The sequence below is a fragment of the Lemur catta genome, chromosome 1, assembly GCF_020740605.2.
Source record: "Lemur catta isolate mLemCat1 chromosome 1, mLemCat1.pri, whole genome shotgun sequence".
Classification (NCBI taxonomy): Eukaryota; Metazoa; Chordata; class Mammalia; order Primates; family Lemuridae; genus Lemur; species Lemur catta.
In genome coordinates this window covers 118659429-118677275 of record NC_059128.1, presented here as the reverse complement: position 1 = coordinate 118677275, position 17847 = coordinate 118659429, and the positions used below count along the sequence as shown (strand labels likewise).

Sequence of the window (17847 nt, the reverse complement as noted above, 5' to 3'; positions counted from 1 at the left end):
CCGGCCTGGGCAACATAGCAAGACCCTATCTCTAAAAAAAAAAAAAAAAAATTATTTTTTCTAATGGCCGCATAGTATTCCATCGTGCTTCATTGCCCGGAAGAGGCAGGGTCTCACTATATTACCCAGGCTGGTCTCAAACTCCTGGTATCAAGCATTCCTCTGCCTCAGCCTCCCAAAGTGCTAGGATTACAGGCATGTGCTATCTCATCTACCCTAGTTTTCCACTGCTCTAAACAGCACTGTGGCCAGTATCTTTGTTTCTGTAGCACATGTAGCTGACTGAATCTCTGTCACCCCACAGGTGGGATTACCTCCCCCGACAGAGCCTGAGAATGGCCTAAAGGCGATTGAGCTATTTCTTAAACTCCTGACCTCAAGTGATCCTCCCGCCTCAGACTCCCAGAGTGCTAGGACTACAGGCGTGAGCCACTGCGCCTGGCCCTGAGCTATTTCTTAAATTCTCATCTGTTTTGGGGCCTGAGATTCAAGACGTTGACAGTGGCTTAATGTTGGCTTAGGGTCTGTGACCCTGTTCGTGGGTCTTTAGTAGGGGGGGTGGGCGGGGGCGGTGCCAGGGTCTAGGTAGCAGCCTGTACTCAGTTGCTGGGCACCTGCCCTGACTGGGGGGGGGGCATTGTAGCCTGTCACTCTTATTCTGTTGCAGGCGGGACCCTTGCGTTTGTGAGCCCAAGCTTGGCAGTGCACAAGACCTCCTCGGCTGTGGACCGCCAGCGAGAGTACCTCCTCGACATGATCCCACCACGCTCCATCCCTCAGTCAGCCACGTGGAAATAGTGCTGAGGCAGGCCCAGCGGAGGACAGGCTCCCTCCTCCCCAACCTGGCCCCTGGTCTAGAAGTTCACACTTGCACCACCCTCCGCTCCTTCTGGAAGACACCACGCTGACCCCAGAGGGTGATGCAGAAGCAAGACCTGTATTCTTGGCTGCAAAGTCCCGGTGCAGTTTGGGGGGCCGGTGCTGCCTCACAGGTGGACAAGGATTGTGACTGGGGGACCTTTCCCATGGGCTTTCTTCCTTTCTCTCTTTGCCTTTAGTTTGCCCGACACCAGCAGAAAAAGTGGACCTCAGGGGCTGGTCCTGCTCCCAGCCCCCTCCTTTGGCCCCTGACAGGTGCACGGGCGGCTTACCCTGGACACTGTGACAAGCTCGGGCGAGGCTGGCACCCAGGGCTTCTGAACCGAGCGGGGCATTTTTTGTTTTTGTTTTTCCCCTTCTTAGCCTCCCAATCTCTGACTGCCTTCCTCCACGGCAGTCTATAGGTCGAAAGGTTGTTTTTTTTTAAATCGCCTCATAATGATGGAGTTAAAAGTAAACTGTGCAGACCCCAGGGTCCTTGTCATGCATCCCGCCAGCCCTATGCCCTGGAGCATGGGCCACTGATGGCACCATGGCCCTGGCTGGGATGGGCGGCCCACCCCAATAACTGACAGACAGACACAGGGACGGCTGACAGCCCTGGCTCCGGCCGAAAGCCTCTGTTGCTCCTTGTTCCAGAGACCCCTGGACCTCCCACACTTAGCAGAAGAACAAACTGAAAGCCAGACCCCGCCGAGAGAACCAGGGATTCCAGAAGCGGTGAGCTGCCCACGGAGCCGGGAGAAGCGGGTCAAGTGGGTGGAGTTGGCAACACGGCCCAGAAGCCTGAGCTAGAAGTTGGAGGGCTGGGCTGTTATGGGGTTTTTTTGTTGTTGTGGTTTATTTTATTAAAATTTTTTCCTTTTCTTTTTATATTCATCTTGGTGGACACAATCTTAAGCCACCCTGGCCTTGCTCCTGTCAGGTGAGCATGCCCAGGTGTGTCTGGGTGGGGAGGCGCAGTCTAGGTGCGTGGTAGCTGCCCCCCAGACTCCAGGATTTCCATTTGGGTCTAGTTTAAAGCTCCTTAAAGCTGGGGGTTACTGTCAGGATTTGCTTTCAGGTTTTTTTTTTTTTTTTTTTTTTTTTTTTTGCTCCCTTTAGAGGCTACAGAAATGTTTTTTAAAGAAGGAATCAGGTCTGCTTTTAGTTTTATTTTTGTTTTTTTCCCCTCCCACTCTTTAAAAATCAGTTCCGGTGAGGAAAGGTGGAAGCCGTCGTGTGTCTATAGGCTTCAGGCCGGCGCGAGGGTGTCCTTTGTCCACACACGCTGTGTGTCTCCACGAGGATGGGGTGCCACCAGTCCCTGTTTTGCTCCAGCCCTGTTTTTTCTATTCATGCAGTTAGGGACTTTAATTTAAAATCCTTCTTTGTAAGGCTGCTGCCTTCAAACACAACTGCTACAACATTCTAATAAAGGCTCATTTAACCCCTTGCTACTGTTGTGTGAATATCATCAGTCTGTAGACAGCATTTCTGATAATGCAGTAGAAGGCCTAATTTTGGAAAATGTTCTCTAATTTTTTGTTGTGCAAAATCCCAAGGTTCTCACTGATTTTTGTTCTGAGTGCATAACTTAGATGGGCCAAAGGAGGTGAGGGGAGGGCGAGAAAGGGCGGCTTTCATTCCGAGATCCAGGGATTTGGAGGAAAGGGGGGAAATTGATGTTTTTGTGTGGGGGGGTGTTTTTACACCAAAAAAATCAAGAGTATGCAAGCGTTTCTATTCCTTGCATTTTTCTGTGTGCGTGGCAAATAAATACCTGTCTCATATGACCCTGAGCTCTTAGCCCTCTCTGTTCAATAACACAGGCCAAATCTTCCAACTCCTTCCAGAAGGAGCGCTCAGGCTGGCTTTTTCCAGTTGAAAGCCCACCCACCCTGGTGAACAAACCTCAGTTCTATGCAGTGACTCGGGATCAGGTGTCCAGGCAAAAGTCACCTCTGCCCACCCCAGCATGAGGCGACGGGGTCTGTGACAAAAGGCCCAATCAGCGATGCACCCGTAGACCCCCCAGCCCCAGCTCCCAGCCTTTCCCAACCTGGGGGGGCTGTTCCTCTGGGCCTATGGCTATTGGATAGGCCTCGTGAGTGCAGCATAGACGGCTGCCCCTTGAAGGGATGGGGGTGGCCGGGGCCCTAGCTTGGCTCTGCAGCCTCCAGCCCCACGTCTCCCAGGAATGTTGATCCCCATCAGGGATGACGCACACTGTGATGTAAACGTAAGTTTTCTTTTTTTTTTTTAATGGGGCAAGAATGTGAGATGCCTTAATCTTCCCTTCATTTCCACTGTCTCAAATCCTACCCCATTTTTTTTCTTTAGTTCCATTTTTGCACTATAACTTCCATAATAAGTCCCAAGTGGGCGGTTCTATGATGAAATTTATCTTGTTACAGGTGAAAGCATTATTAAGTACCTCTCTGGGTGTGGGTATGGACAAGCCAGGAAAGGATATTTATAGATGTGAAGGGGGTTCTACCAGCAGCAAAGCACATCCTCAAAACCAGATGCCGACATGTTGGAGTCCTATTCTGCCCCTAGAGCCCTGCCAAGACCTGGCTCCTGCGAGCATGAGAATGTGGGAGTCCCCAGCCCCAAACAGTGATGGTGGTAACTGTCACCTGTTATCTGTGATGGGAGCCCCCAACAGCAACTGGAAACTTCCCGGTGTCGGCCACTCTGTAGACTGGGGTGGGGGCATCTCAAGAGCTCACTCCTCCCATTTGAGGGAATGGAGGACAGGATTGAAATGGCCAAGTATCCATTTGGAGCCACCCACCACTCTGGCCACCCTAACGTCATCCTAGGGGACTCCACAGTGGCGTCAGGAATGCCGCCTGACCAGGTCCAGAGTTGCCCTTCTCCTGGGGTGGGACAGACAGCACCCAGAGCAGCTTGTGGTCCTATGTGTACTTCAGGACCTCAGTGAAGCAAGAGCTTGCTCTGGGGCAGAGGGAGTGAGGTGATCAGTGCAGCCCCCGAGTCCCACACCCCACTCTCCTATTGGACAGAGGGTCACAGGAGACTTTTCTATATAAATATTCTCATTGCTGGGGTGCCTGGAATGGAAAGGATGGTTCCTTGCTGCTCCTCCATAGGGCTTTCTGATGCCAAGTTGCTGCACATGACATTAGCCTACAGAACTTAGACTGAGCTTTTTTAAAAAGGGCAGCTGACAATTTTATAATCCTTAACAAAGTATAATAGTTGGTTACACTAGTATGGGGTATTTGGGGAGGCAAGGGGAGGGGATTTGGGGCAGGGAGATTGTCACTTGTATTTATTGTGACTCTAAATCTTTGATAATAAAACAAATGTAAAAAAAGAAAATGTTTGCCACCAGAACAGAAGTTCCAATAAACAAAGAGGCTGCCATCAGTGGCTCCCGTTGTATCATGAGGAAGTTTAGACTGAAGGCTAATAAAGAAACGGATGATGTGTGGACTGGACTTTTCTTTTGTCCCTGGAGCCTTGGTTTTCCTGTATTGTTTTGTCCTAGTTTCAGGGGCAGTTTGGAGGGAAGATGGAGGGTGACCCTTTGTTAACGGGAAGCAAAGCACCTGCTTCTGGGCTTGATTTGGAACTCACTTCCCCTGGGCTGGAGTCCCTTCTGCTCTGGGCCTCCACCGGAATCTGGGACTTTGTTAGGGGTTGTGCGTCTCTCAGCCTTCACTTGGAGGAGGGGGGCAGTGTTCCTGGAACAATTTTCAGTCTTGGCACCTCGATGGGTGTCTTTGCTGCAGGATGTGGTATATTATAGATATGATTTCTAAGCACAGATGGAGTCAACAGACTGGCTCCAAAATGAATGATTTCCTGGTGAAAACTTGTTTTCAGATATTGACAGTTTTTAACTTTATTCATAACTCTATTCCTGGGATCACTTCGGTGAATTCAGTGTGTGTACTAAAACGTGACCCTGTTTTCCTAGATGCTTTTTGTTGTTTTTGAGGCATCCCTGCCTCTGGCCTGGGGGTGATGCCCTCCCCACAGCTAAGGTGTACCTGGTCTCACCTTGGCAAGGCACAGAGCTGGTAGAGGACACTCACAGAAGTTGAACCCAAGCCTGTCCTGCCCCACCCTTGACATCCAGACTGGTGTCCCAGGCCCCAAGACTGGCCTGGAGAAATGTTCTTACAGACGTTTTTTCCCTGGGTTTGGCTCTGGCAAGCCTGGGTGTTTCCCTGCACCCATGGTGGGGGTGGGGGGTGGGGAGCAGATCCAGGGCCCAGTCCTGGAGCATGGTCTCAAGTAGCTTCTGCTGGAAATGGGGCGACTACTCTCATCCCTGAGACCTTGTCCCCTCTGAATTGAGCCTTGAGTCCATGGCCACAAGGCAGGTGGACTGCCTGGCCCCATCTGTTCCCACCCATTCGTTGGGCAGAAGGCATGTGCCCTGCCCAGGGCCCTGGAAATGTGGCACCTTGAGAGGAGGGCAAGGAAGGAAAGAACAGGGTGTCAGGAAGGAAGTAACATTTTATGCCAGGTCTGGAATGAAGAGGGGGGAGAAGTGTAGGAGTGTGAGGAGCCTTGTGCAAAGGCTTGCAGGTGGGACCAAGCATGGCAGTGCCACTGGACTTGGAGGAGGGGAAGGAGGGAGGGTGTGGGCTTTATTCTAAGAGCCTTGGGAAGGCTCTGGGCTCAATCCTCCAGTGAGCCACGCCCTCTCCCAACTGCCCCAAGGATGGCTTCCTGCCCCCATTTTCCAGGTGGGGAGCCGGAGGCATGGCCCAAGTCAGGAGTGGTGCCCTTCTATTGTAAACCAGAGGAGTCAGGTTTTCTATGGTCCCCCCACCATACACCTTTACCCCTCTACTTCCTCTCCCTCCTTCCCTATCCCAGCCACAGGAGCTTCCTGGCCTTAAACACACTCTGTTTTTTCTTGGAAACACTGGGAACGCTTTCCCTCTGCCATTTCCAATGGCTGATTCATTTCAGAGCCCAGCTCAAATGTCTCAGCTTAAGTCTCTCCTTGGACGCCCCCCACCCCCACCTGGCATTTAGCACAACTTACATTTATTCCCACATCATTCTTTCATTTTACTTGACTTTTCACTTGCCTCCTCCCAAGCTTCTTCACTGAGTCCCAGGGCCTGGCACACAGCAGGTGCTCAAGAAATGCATGAGTACATAATGAACAGAGGACTGAATGAACCAGCTTGCGCCCGACCCGACTCTCCCTCATATTCTTCCCCAGAGACAAGGGGCCCTCAGCAAGGAGGGCTTCCACCACCCCGACCCCACTTCAGCTAGATCTGGGTTCAAATCACAGCTGTGTCTTTGGGCAAGAGGCATTCGTGTGCCTCAGTTTCCTCATCTATAAATGCTCAATGTTCGTGGAGACAGGCAGCCGCCCCCTCGCACTGTTCTATTAAACACTTTGGCGGAGAGGAGTGCTGGGGTCCAGCTGCATCCCTATTCACAGTGCCATCACAACCCTGGGACACTAGGTCCGGGTTCGAATCCTCCCAACTCCCTCCAGTCCTGGAGCAAGAACCGCAACGTGCCCGACTCTAAAATGGGAGACCCCGACCCTGCCTTCCCCCAGGGGAGCGACCCCCTCCACCCCCCCCCCCCCAATAAAAGGGAGCCACCGCTAGGGCCAGGTGCGAGGAAGAGCGAGTTTATTGCAGGTCCCAGTGGGGAACCTGGCATCCACGGCCGGCTGGGGAGGGCCGCCCTACGCGCATCTCCAGGCGGCCACCTCCAGCCGCGTGGCAGTCGCTCATTCCGCGCAGGCGCAATGCTTCCATCTCCTTTCGAATTGCCCGTGCGGTGGTCCTCTCTCCCAGAACCGAGGTTGCGCATGCGCCCTGCAGCTCTTGGGATAGCGGAGAAGGATCCAGATTCTGAACCCGGGCAACTGCGGCCCCCGCCGCGGTTGGGGAGGGAAGGAGAAGGGTGCGTGCGCGGCAGCTTCACGGGTTCCCCGAAGCCACCTCTCGCGCGTGAGCTGCGCTGGCTCCGTGCCCGAGGTGATGGGAATGGCGGGACCCTGGGCTGCTAGCCCGAGTCTCCCGCGCGCAGCCAGCTGTTGCGCGTCACCTGGCCTGCCGAGGGCCTGGCCGACGGGCTGAACTGCAGCAGCTCGGCGATCAGGGCCTTGCAGCGCTCGGAGAGCTCTAAGCCGTCGGGGTAGAGGACCCCGCGCTTCTGGCGCCGGGGCAGGCCGGCGATGTCTGAATCGTCGAACGGCATGCACCCAGTGACCATGACGTAGAGCACGACGCCCAGGCTCCACACGTCATACTTCTTGGGGTCGTAGGGGATGCCCAGGAGCACCTCGGGCGACGCGTAGGCGGCCGAGCCGCAGTAAGTGGTGCTCAGGTCTGGGTAGCCGTGGGCTTGGCGGCCGAAACCAAAGTCCGTGAGCTTGACGCGGCGCTCGTCAGGGCTCAGCAGCACGTTCTCGCACTTGAGGTCGCGGTGCACCAGGTGGTGATCGTGCAGGTAGCGCACGGCGCCGGCGATCTGCGCGAACAAGTCCCGCGCCTGCGCCCCCGGGATGCGCCCGTTGCGCTGCACGGCCTGCAGCAGGTCGGTGGCGGCGGCCTCCATCACGATGTACAGCTTCCCGTTGCAGACCTCGATGAACTCGAAGACGTGCACGATGTGCGGGTGCCGCACGCCCCGCAGGATGGATAGTTCGCGGGGCAGGAACTTGTTCACGAAGTCCGGCGGCGCGCGCCGCCTGTCCACCACCTTGATGGCCACTGTGCCTTTGTACTTCTTGGACGTGGCCACCTTCACCTTGGAGTAGCTGCCCTCTCCGATCGTGCGACCCAGCTTATAGCCGAGTTCGCTCAGGAGTTTGTCGCCCGACATGGTGGCGCCTGGGGCGCGCCGGGAGCAGGAGGCGGCTGCTGTCGGGGGGGCGGCCGGACTCCGATCTCAGGCCTAACCCATGGCGCTTGGCACCTGCACACCCGCACCCCATGTGCCCACTCCCGGGCCCTCGCCGCTGCGGCGCCTTTTATTACCTCGGTAACAATTTCTGCCTTGTGAAGTGACTGTGGGCGTCACTCAGCGTCGGAGTCGGGGTCCTCTAGGTTCCCCAAGCCCCTCATGCTTTGTGACTCATAATCGCCCTGAATGGTCAGTTTCCGATGAGCGGACACTAGCCAGGGGTACCGACCACCACAGGGGAGCAGAATCCGTTCCTGGGATTGGGGCGCCTCCTCATGAGTCCGAATTGGAGCAGCAGCTGCCCCCAAACTTCAAATACCCAGCCCTTGACTATGTGGAGCCCCGGGCTTCCCGCAGAGCCCCCCAGGGAGGGGGACAGAAACGGAAAAAGGGGACATAACTGCGGGATCTGGCTCCCTCAGAGCTCTGGGTTTACGGCTGCCTCGTGCATCACCCCTGAGGGAAGGTGACCACAAGGGCTTTCAGTGCAAGGACCAGGGCGCCCCTGCGACTGAGTCATACTCTATCTGGGGGAGTAGGAAATAAGGACTCTTCGGCCGCAGCCTGGCCGCGCAGTCGGACTCAGGCCCAGCCACCCGAGCTCTCCCCCACTGTCGGGTGGTCACACCAGCGCCCCTCAGGTTCCCAGTGAAGGGAGACCTTCATGGTGCTTCCGCCACACTTATCATGGCGGCAGTGGCCCCGGTCGTCTACGTCATTTCCTTCGGTGCCCGGAAGTGTGGAGTCTGGCGAGCATGGCGGCGTCGAAGGTGAAGCAGGACATGCCCCCTCCAGGAGGCTATGGCCCCATCGACTACAAGCGGAACCTGCCCCGTCGAGGACTGTCTGGTCAGTGCCGCCCTGCGTCGGAGTCTCAGGGTCTTGGCTCTCGGGGCGCTGCGGCGGGGGCGGGGCGCCGGAGACGCGAGCGGGCCTCAGTTTCTCCCGCCGTGTGACAGGAGGCAAAGCCCCAGGATCCCGATAGCTTTAATAATAACTGTAAGGATAACGGCAGTTTGTCGAGCGCTTACTAAGTAAGCTCTTTGCTCCCTTTTCGTAACAACCCAGGAGGTAGATCCCGTTAATTATTCCCATTTTCCAGTGGGTTAAAGTGAGGTGAGTAGAGCACGCGACCTAGCCCTCGGCCACCCTTGCATTTCATAGGTGGGGAAACTGATGCCCAAGGGAGACTGCGACTCCCTCATAGTCACCCAGGGCAAGCCTGAAGCCGAAACCTGGATCTGGAGGGAATTTATAAGATGTTCTTTGCGGTGGCTTCTCTCTAGCAGCCCCCACCTTCAGGGTGCCCCAGTAATTAGTATTCTTAAGGTTTTCAAATGTTTTAAGTGACATTTTAAATTTTGTTATTGGATTCATCACAGAAAAAATGTAAAAGACAACATGAAAGGCGCCCCTGCTCAGCATCCAGGGTTAACAGAAAAATACAAAATTTAAAACATAATTTAAGGGTGAATACATTTGTCTTAATTCATCGAACTTTACATTTGAAACCTGTGCATGTTATGCAAGTTATGCTTTAGTTAAAAAAAAAAAAGTGCATGGTAAATGAAAAATGTAATAATTCAGGCAGTAGAAAAATCACTGTCAGGTGAAAATTCACATCCTCCCCAGCCCCTTCTTGGTTTTCTTAGATCCCAGAACTGAGATTGGCAGACTTTTTCTGTAAAGGACCAAATAAATATTTTAGGCTTTGCAGGTCAGAAGGTCTCAGACAACCATTTACGTAAACATGTTCTTGGCCTCAGGGCCATAGAAAAACAGGCTTCAGGCTAGATTTGGCCCAGGAGCCCTTGACTCCTGTCCTTAGGACACATTGAAGGAATGTGTTTTGCCTGTCCTCATTTTTCTTGAAGTGTAACTTAACACCTGGGCAAGCACACCCCCTCAGGTGTGCACCTGTATGACCTGCAACTAGATTAGGCAGGAGGATCCCAGCCCTGGGGGTCCCCTGGGCTTTTCGCCTTGCAGCATCTCTCCTTTTTTTTTTTTTTTTTTTTTTAAGTTTATTTTTTGAAGACAATGTCTCACTCTGTCACCCAGGCTGGAGTCAGGGGCACGATCATAGCTCACTGTAACCTTGAACTCCTGGGCTCAAGCAATCCTTCCTGCCCCAACCTCCTGAGTACTTGGGACCATGGGTGCACACCACCATGCCCAGCTAATTTTTTCTTTTTTTTGAGACAGAGTCTCACTCTGTTGCCCAGGGTAGAGTGCCATGACATCAGCCTAGCTCACAGCAACCTCAAACTCCTGGGCTCAAGTGATCCTCCTGCCTTAGCCTCCTGAGTAGCTGGGACTATAGGCATGTGCCACCATGCCTGGCTAATTTTTTCTATATATATTTTTAGTTGTCCAGCTAATTTCTTTCTATATTTTTTTAGTAGAGGCGGGGTCTCACTCTTGCTTAGGCTGATCTCGAACTCCTGAGCTCAAACAATCCTCCCGCCTCGGCCTCCCAGAGTGCTAGGATTACAGGTGTGAGCCACCGCGCCCGGCCCTTTATATATTTTTTAATTGGGCTTTTTTTTTATTATTGAATTGTAAGAGTATATTTTGCATACCATTCCATTGGCAGATAAATGATTTGTAGATACCTGCTGCCAGTCTGTGGGTTTTCAGCTAATCAATGGTACTATTTGCAACAGAAAAGTTTTTAATTTCCATGAAGTCCAATTTATCTCTTTTTTCTTTTGTTCCTGTGCCTCTGGAGTGTCATGTACAAGAAATCATTGCCTCATCCAAGTGTTACGGGTTTAGCTCTTACACTTATGTCTTTGGCCCACTCTGAGTTAATTTTTGTGTATGGGATAAGGAAGGTTCCCAGGTTCATTGTTTTGCATTTGGCCATCCAGTTGTCCCATTTGTTGAAAAGACTATTCCCCCCCCCCCATTGAATTGTCCCATCCAAAATCAACTGACCATGAATATGAGGCCTTATTTCTGGACTGTCACTTCTATTCCATTGACAAACATGCCTGTCCTGCGCCAGTGCCACACTGTCTTGTACACACAGCTGTGTAATAAGTTTTGAAATGGTGAAGTGGGAATCCTCCAACTTTGTTTGTTTTTCAAGTTGTTTGGGCTATTCTGGTCCCTTTCATTTCCATGTGAATTCCACAACCTGTTGTCAATTTCTGCGAGGGTGGGGGGAAAAAAAAGTTGTGATTTGGATGGGGATTGCATTTGGAATCTACATCGGTTTGGGGAACGTTGCCGTCTGCACAATGCTGTGTTCCAATTCATGAACTCAGGATGTGTTTCCATTTATCTAGGTCTTTGAGAATGACCCCCACATCATTTTCTACATGCCCCTCTCCACCTCCCCCACCAGACTGACGGCTCCTGAGACACAGGCCCGGGGTTCTCTGAGACTGTTGAAAAGAACGAGGCAGCTCTGGTGAAAAGTCCCATCTAGTGACGAGCAGGCTCGTATCTAGCACAGGCGGCCAGCTGGGAGCAGGTCCTGAGCACCCCATGCCCTGACCCTCTCTGGAGAGGTTGTGCCTCTAAGCCTGGACCCAGGGCACCCTCACTGTCCCACCCTCAGCCCCCATGACTCAGAGATGTCCTACCCTGAGCTCATGTTTTTAACGTGTTGAACTCAGTGGGTAAAAAAGTTGAGCCAGTTTCTCATTTATCTCTGGATCTAGCAGAGGTGCCGGGAGCCGGGCTAAAGAAGGAAGAGCAGATAGGGACACTGGCAGCCCCCTGTGGGCACAGAGCAGAGGCCCAGGGATGGTCACACCCACCACCCGCTGGTCATTTACTGGTGTTGACTGGAAGCCAACCTCTCTGAGCTTGTTGATTCCTCCCGACAACCAGGAAGGCCCATCCAGAGAAGAGACTGAGACTCAAAAGATTTGGGGGGTGTGGGGCGAGCCTGGGAGCCAGATTCCAGGTGGCTAAGGCCTCCTTGAAGACCCCAGTGGGCCCTCAGCCTGTCAGTCAGGATTACAGTGGAGCTTCCACTGGTGCTCAGTAAATATTCATGGTGGCTTCTATGCCCCCAACAGGGTGCAGGGCAGGGGGCTTGGCCCTGCAGGACCAGGAGGTAGCAATGCCACCCTTGGAGCCCAGGGGGTGGCTGGGTAGCCCTCAAAGGGCACTGCCTGTCTTTGGCAGCCACGTGCAGCCCCCTGTGGGCAGCACACAGGGCAGTGGCCCAGGCGACCGGGAGCCACCCTTCCAGATGGGGACCACCTGATGACTGGGATCCAAACAACCTTCTCTGCAGTGGTAGAGGCGGGGCCACTCAACCACTAACATGTATACCCTCGGTCCTCTGCAGTCCCTGCCTGGCCTGTTCTTTCCAGAAGGCCCGGCACAGAGGCAGAGGTGTTGCACTTCAGGCAGCTTCACCCTTGAGAGAAAATCTGCCAGTCTTCCCTGACTGCAGAGCAGGGGTCGGCAGCAACAGCAGCTGGGAGCTGTTGATAGGGGTGTCCAAGGGAAGGGCCTGTGTCCCGGTGCTGAACGGGTGCCTCTGTCTCTCTACAGGCTACAGCATGCTGGCCATCGGCATCGGGACCTTGCTTTTCGGGTACTGGAGCATCATTAAGTGGAATCGCGAGCGCAGGTAGAGTCCCCAGGTGGGGCACTGTTGGAAAAGTGCCCCTATGTCAGGTTGTCAGAGGGACCACGGTGTCTATTGGAGTGGTGCTGCCTGTGTGGGAGAGGGTGGGGTGTTTCCCCTTGGACTAAGTGGCTGTGCAGTCTGAGACCTCAGGAAGTGTAGGCTCTGACCCAGCACTTCCACTTTATCCTCAAGAAATGTCCAGTGGGCCAGGCTCAGTCTGTCCCAGCTACTCGGGAGGCTGAGGGAGGAGGATCGCTTGAGCCCAGGAGTTGGAGGTTGCTGTGAGCTAGGCTGATGCCACAGCACTCTAGCCCGGGTGACAGAGCAAGACTCTGTCTCAATCAAAAGATAAAAATAAAAAAGAAATGTCCAGTGATCTGACCCACGTGGGAGCAGCTGTGCCCCCCCCCATACCCTACTGTCCCCACAGGTGGGTGAGTCCGTGTTCCACACAACACACTGGGTGACGCGCATGGTGGGTGAGCTGTACAGGTTGTGCACCAGTGCGCAACATAGCAAGACCCCATCTCTACAAAAAATTTAAAAATTAGCCAGTAGTCATTGCACCCATAGTCCCATCTACTCTGGAAGCTGAAACAGGAGGATCACTTAAGCCCAAGAGGCTGCAGTAAGCTGTGATTGGGCCACTGCACTCCAGCCTGGGCAACAGAACAAGACCCTGTAAGGGCTTAGAAATCAGACCACATGAGGTGGTGGCCATGTAGGGCCAGAGAGACTAAGGCCAGGTACCCCCTCCCCGTCCCTGTGTCATAGGCAAGAAGACAGGCCAGAGGCCACTCTTGGGACCACATCACTGGATGCTGCCCCCCGCCAGGCCCCTGCAGCACAAATGGGGCTGGGGGCTGGGGCTTGTTGCAGGGAACTTGGAAACTGCCAGAAAGCAGGGAGAAGATAGGAATGATGCAGCCTGCCCTGGCCTCCCACCCTGTGGTTATTTTGAGATGAAGGGGACATGGTTTTGTAAGGCCCAGAGCCCCATGATGAGGTTCCCGCCCCGCTTCACTGCAGTCATCAGGCAGGGCTATTTTTAGGATAAAAAAGTTTTTAATTGCAAAGAAAATGTGAAGCCAACAGTCTTGTGGGCGGTCACCTGCACAGCTGCCCGCCCCCAAGCGCATACTCGCTCAGATCTCAGGCTCCCCACACTGCCCCCCCACCTCGCCTGTCCCCCTCACCCCTTCCCCATGCAGCACCCTGGATGTCTGAGGTCCAGTCCTCTATGCCTCCTTCCTGCCCTGGTCTGACCCAAGTGTGGGTTTTGGGGTTTTGCAGGCGCCTGCTGATCGAGGACTTGGAGGCCCGCATTGCCCTGATGCCGCTGTTCCAGGCAGAGACGGACCGGAGGTAGGGCCGCCTCGGCCAGGGCCGGGAGGTCTCAGACTGAAGGCCCCAGCCTGCAGTGGCGGCGAACAGGAAGGCTTCCTGGAGGAGAGGGCATTAGGGTGGGGCAGGAGAAAGGGTAGAGTTTGCCAGGGGAGGAAAGGAAAGGAGGGGGACTTGGAGATGGGTAGCTGTCAGGTGTGCTCGGGAGGGCCCCTTCCAGGTCCTCGCCCACCTCCACCACTGTCTGCACCCCTGCAGGACCTTGCAGATGCTTCGGGAGAACCTGGAGGAGGAAGCCATCATCATGAAGGATGTGCCTGATTGGAAGGTGGGTCCCCGGTTGGAGGGCAGGAGTCCCAGCCACTGCAGAATGGAACAGGAGGGGCTCATACAGCCTCCCACGGAAAACCGGGGCCTGAGGGGTGGTGGCTGCCAGATCCAAGGTGGGGAAGGACGTACAGAGCTTCTGGCCCACACATAGGGGCCACTGGTCCTAGGTGGGGGTCACAGCAGGCCACGTGGGAGCCGCTGTGCCCCCACCTGTGATACCCTACTGTCCCCACAGGTGGGTGAGTCCGTGTTCCACACAACACGCTGGGTGACCCCCATGGTGGGCGAGCTGTACGGGTTGCGCACCAATGAAGAGGTTCTCAACGCCAACTACGGCTTCATGTGGTACACGTAGGGCCTGTGCCCTCAGACCACTCAGACCCCCACCCCTCCCCACTGGCAGAGAATAAATGCTCTGAAGACCCTGCCTGCCTGTGTCATGGGGCGGGGGTGGGGGGCGGTGGGACGGGACAGCCTGTCTTGGCATCACCGGGTCACACGCGGCACAGGGGACTCAGCAGAAGATGTGATGCGCGGTGACCTCAAAACATACTCATGGGCTGTCCCTGGATCCCCCACCAGCCTTGGCTTCAGGTCCCAAATATACCCGGATTTTTCTACCTCCCTGACTGAAGCCTGCGTGTCCGCAGCCCACCCACCCCGGGTCACCTCTGGATTGACCTTCTCCACGGGGCCCGGGGGTGGGGGAGGCCTGGAAGGGGTTGGTTGGGGAGGGCGTCCCTTGCTCTCAGGCCAGGGTCTCATATGGAGGAGATAACCGGCCAGTCGCTGCCCCTCCAGACTTCGTTTCCCTGCCAGCATTGGTATCTCTGAGCTTCTCTGTCTCCGCGTGCTCCGCTCCGGGCACGAAAAGGTTACGGCCGCCTGCACCCGCCGACCAATGGGCATGCGCAGCGCCTTCGCGGTGCCTCCCGATTGGCGGACCCGAGGGTGGGCAGGAGGCGCCCCCTCCCCCCGGGAGCGCGTATAAAGGCGGCGGCGGTGAGCGCCGGGTCACCGAGGCCATGAGCAGCGCGGCCGGCCCAGACCCGGCGGAGGCGCCCGAGGAGCGGCGTTTCCTCAGGTCAGGCCGGAGCGTGGGACACTGGGGACCTGCACGGCCCCGGGGGGCGGGGAGGGGGCCCCGGCCGAAGGCAGAGCACGGCGGGAACGGGGAACCGAATGCGGGAGGACCCCAGGACGGGCCGGGGAGACCGAGGCCCACCGGCGTCTCGCTGGAGGGACTAAGCCGCGTTGCCAAGGAAACTGCATCCGCGGCCGGCCCGCCCTTCGTGAGTGATTCGTCAGCACCGCCTGAGATTGCCATCACCCCAGCCAAGGCCTCCGGCGCTCCGGGGGTCCTAGAGCCGCAGCCCCCAGTCCCCAGTCTGGGAAGAGCTGAGCTTGACGCCTTGCGCCCCTCGCTGGCGTCCACCCTGCTGCCACCTCCCGTGTGCAGAGGAGGCTGGCCCGGGAGGGAAGTCATGGCTAGAGCTGGTTTGGGATCACGGGCTGGTGAGTTTGGGGTCCGGAGGTGGCAGCTGTGGCTGTGAGTCCCCGCTCACCCTGAATTCTCCTGCGTCCTCCAAGCCTTCCTGCCGTGGGACCGGCAGGGTAGTGGGCCTCACCATAAACCAGATTCGTCCAATAGCCCCTGCCCACGTACCCTCAGCCCCACTTCTCAGGGCAGATGTCCCCTCGCCCATCACCTGAGGTCCACGTTCAGCCCAGGGGAGAGTTCTAGGAGCTGGAGCTGTGACCACCTGGTGTGAGAGGCTTCATTCAAATGCCAAGTGAGGGGACTCCACGGGGGCTGGGGGCTGGTGGGGACTTCGGGGAGTGGAGTAGGAGCTGGATTGAAGCGAGGAGGATGGGGACTGGAGGTGATGAGGCTAAAGACATAACGGGGGCCTTGTGGGCATGGCATGGAGTTTGTTCCCCGAGCACTGGGGGGCCATCAGGTTTGGGACAGGTGCTGCAATCTAGTGTTCAGGTTTTCAAAGCCCTCGCAGCTCTTGCTGAGGAGGAGTTTTGGGTGTGAGGCTGCTGTAGGCAGCCAGGTGAGCAATCGTGGTGGGTGGTCTGCTGGGCAGAAGTGTGAGGTGGAGAGTGCAGGGCAGGGTGGCATGGGCACCCTGACCTGAGGAGCTCATTTCCAAAAGGGCCCCCTTGGCCGGGTGTGGTGGCATCGCCTGTAGTACCAGCTACTTGGCAGGCTGAGGCAGCAGGATTGCTTGAGCCCAGGAGTTGGAGGCTGCAGTGAGCTATGATTGCGCCACTGCACTCCAGCCTGGGTGACAGAGGGAGACTCTGTCTCTCTTTTTTTTTTTTTTTTTTTGAGACAGAGTATCTCTCTCTTGCCCAGCTAGAGTGAGTGCCGTGGCGTCAGCCTAGCTCACAGCAACCTCAAACTCCTGGGCTGAAGCGATCCTACTGCCTCAGCCTCCCGAGTAGCTGGGACTATGGGCATGCGCCACCATGCCCGGCTAATTTTTTCTATATATATTTTTAGTTGGCCGGATAATTTCTTTCTATTTTTAGTAGAGACGGGGTCTCGCTCTTGCTCAGGCTGGTCTCGAACTCCTGACCTTGAGCGATCCACCTGCCTCGGCCTCCCAGAGGGCTAGGATTACAGGTGTGAGCCACCGCGCCTGGCCAAGACTCTGTCTCTTAACAACAAAAAAGCACCCTCTATTGCCTAGGGCCCTCCTAGAATGTCAGGCCCAGTTCCTTCTGGACTCGGGTCACCTCAGCCCTTGTGAGTGTGATGGGGAAATCCTGGGGCCTTGCAGCTTCTCCCATCTGTGGGCTGCGGTTGGGGGTAGCAAAAGGCACACTCATAACTGAGCCCCACAGAATCCCACAATGGCAGGACCAACCTGCCGTCCTCCCACATTGGGCTCTAGTTCCCCCTCTACCCAACCCAGAGCTGCTGCTGCGCCTCCCCCCCAGCTCCTAGCCTGGACCACCCTCTGCCCACAACACAGACTAGTTAGGTAGAAAGATGATGTTCCAAGTGGCTGTCAGAGGCCAAAGCTTTGGGACAGAAGGAGAGAAGGAATGGATGGTCCTACCACCCTCATCTCTCTCCCCTAACCCTCCTGCGGGGGCAGCAGTCAGAGCTGTCATAAGACAAAGGTGAAGGAATGAACCACGTTCCCTACCTGCCAGGTTCTCACCTCAAACTTGAACACACCTTGTCCCATGTCCCCCAGAACTGGGCTGGCCTGCCAGGGGCGCTTTTTGTATGGCTTCACCATGAGCTCCTTTTCCCCACCCAGTCCTTCAACTTCACCCTACATCAGCCATAGACAGGCCCTGGTTTGAATCTGGCTCTGCTTGCTGGGGTGACCCAGGGCATGTGACTTCCCAGCCCTGAACCTCCACCTCCCCCCATCTGTGTGGGTCCCTGAAGTGTCTTCCTGGCCACGTTCCTCAGTCTGGCATTTGAGGCCCTGCCTGCCCTGTCCCCTCGCTGACTCTTCTCTAGTCACCCCACCCTCCCTCCTGCCCCTTGAACATACCAGGCTCACTCCCACCACAAGGCCCCGGCCCTTGCTGTTCTTGGCACCCAGATGACCTCTCATGATGCTCCAGTCCAGTTCCTCCAGGAAGCCCTCCCTGACTCCTGTCCCATACCAGTTCTTGCTCTCCTACACTCTGCCCACCCAGCCTGATCATGCCACAGAATTGGCCAGATGTTTGTCATCTCCCGCTCGCAGAATCAAAGGATGGAACCCCTCAGGATTCATTCCACCAAACCCCTGCCATCTGTGTCTTTGCTCATGCCC

At 55.5% G+C, this 17847-nt stretch overlaps 3 protein-coding genes across 10 annotated transcripts in view; 2 read left to right on the top strand and 1 right to left on the bottom strand.

The window, feature by feature from the left end:
• GATAD2A (GATA zinc finger domain containing 2A) overlaps positions 1-2316 on the top strand; it is a 96264-nt gene extending 93948 nt beyond the window's left edge. For all 8 annotated transcript variants that reach the window (XM_045551643.1, XM_045551665.1, XM_045551661.1 and 5 more), the window contains one exon: positions 668-2316. In XM_045551643.1, coding sequence (XP_045407599.1) covers positions 668-798 — 131 coding nt within the window. In that variant the 3' untranslated portion in view covers positions 799-2316. The remainder of the gene's footprint in view (positions 1-667) is intronic.
• Positions 2317-6840: 4524 nt separating this feature from the next.
• On the bottom strand, positions 6841-7837 carry TSSK6 (testis specific serine kinase 6). The gene has a single exon (XM_045551937.1). The coding sequence runs from the start codon at positions 7702-7704 to the stop codon at positions 6883-6885; it is 822 nt and encodes a 273-aa protein (XP_045407893.1). The 5' UTR covers positions 7705-7837; the 3' UTR covers positions 6841-6882.
• A 667-nt stretch (positions 7838-8504) lies between these two features.
• Positions 8505-14483, top strand: NDUFA13 (NADH:ubiquinone oxidoreductase subunit A13). The gene is made up of 5 exons (XM_045552029.1): positions 8505-8634; positions 12304-12382; positions 13676-13747; positions 13985-14054; positions 14292-14483. Exons 1-5 carry the CDS (start codon positions 8541-8543, stop codon positions 14409-14411), a joined length of 435 nt encoding a protein of 144 aa, XP_045407985.1. The 5' UTR covers positions 8505-8540; the 3' UTR covers positions 14412-14483.
• Positions 14484-17847: the final 3364 nt, after the last annotated feature.

What these genes read in the sequence shown, in the direction of transcription:
- TSSK6 (XM_045551937.1), bottom strand. Translation starts at nt 7,704, where the DNA reads ATGTCGGGCGACAAACTCCTGAGCGAACTCGGCTATAAGCTGGGTCGC.
- NDUFA13 (XM_045552029.1), top strand. Translation starts at nt 8,541, where the DNA reads ATGGCGGCGTCGAAGGTGAAGCAGGACATGCCCCCTCCAGGAGGCTAT. An exon ending in GCCCCGTCGAGGACTGTCTG is followed by an intron (nt 8,635 to 12,303) that starts GTCAGTGCCGCC and finishes GTCTCTCTACAG; the next exon opens with GCTACAGCATGCTGGCCATC. An exon ending in AAGTGGAATCGCGAGCGCAG is followed by an intron (nt 12,383 to 13,675) that starts GTAGAGTCCCCA and finishes GGGGTTTTGCAG; the next exon opens with GCGCCTGCTGATCGAGGACT.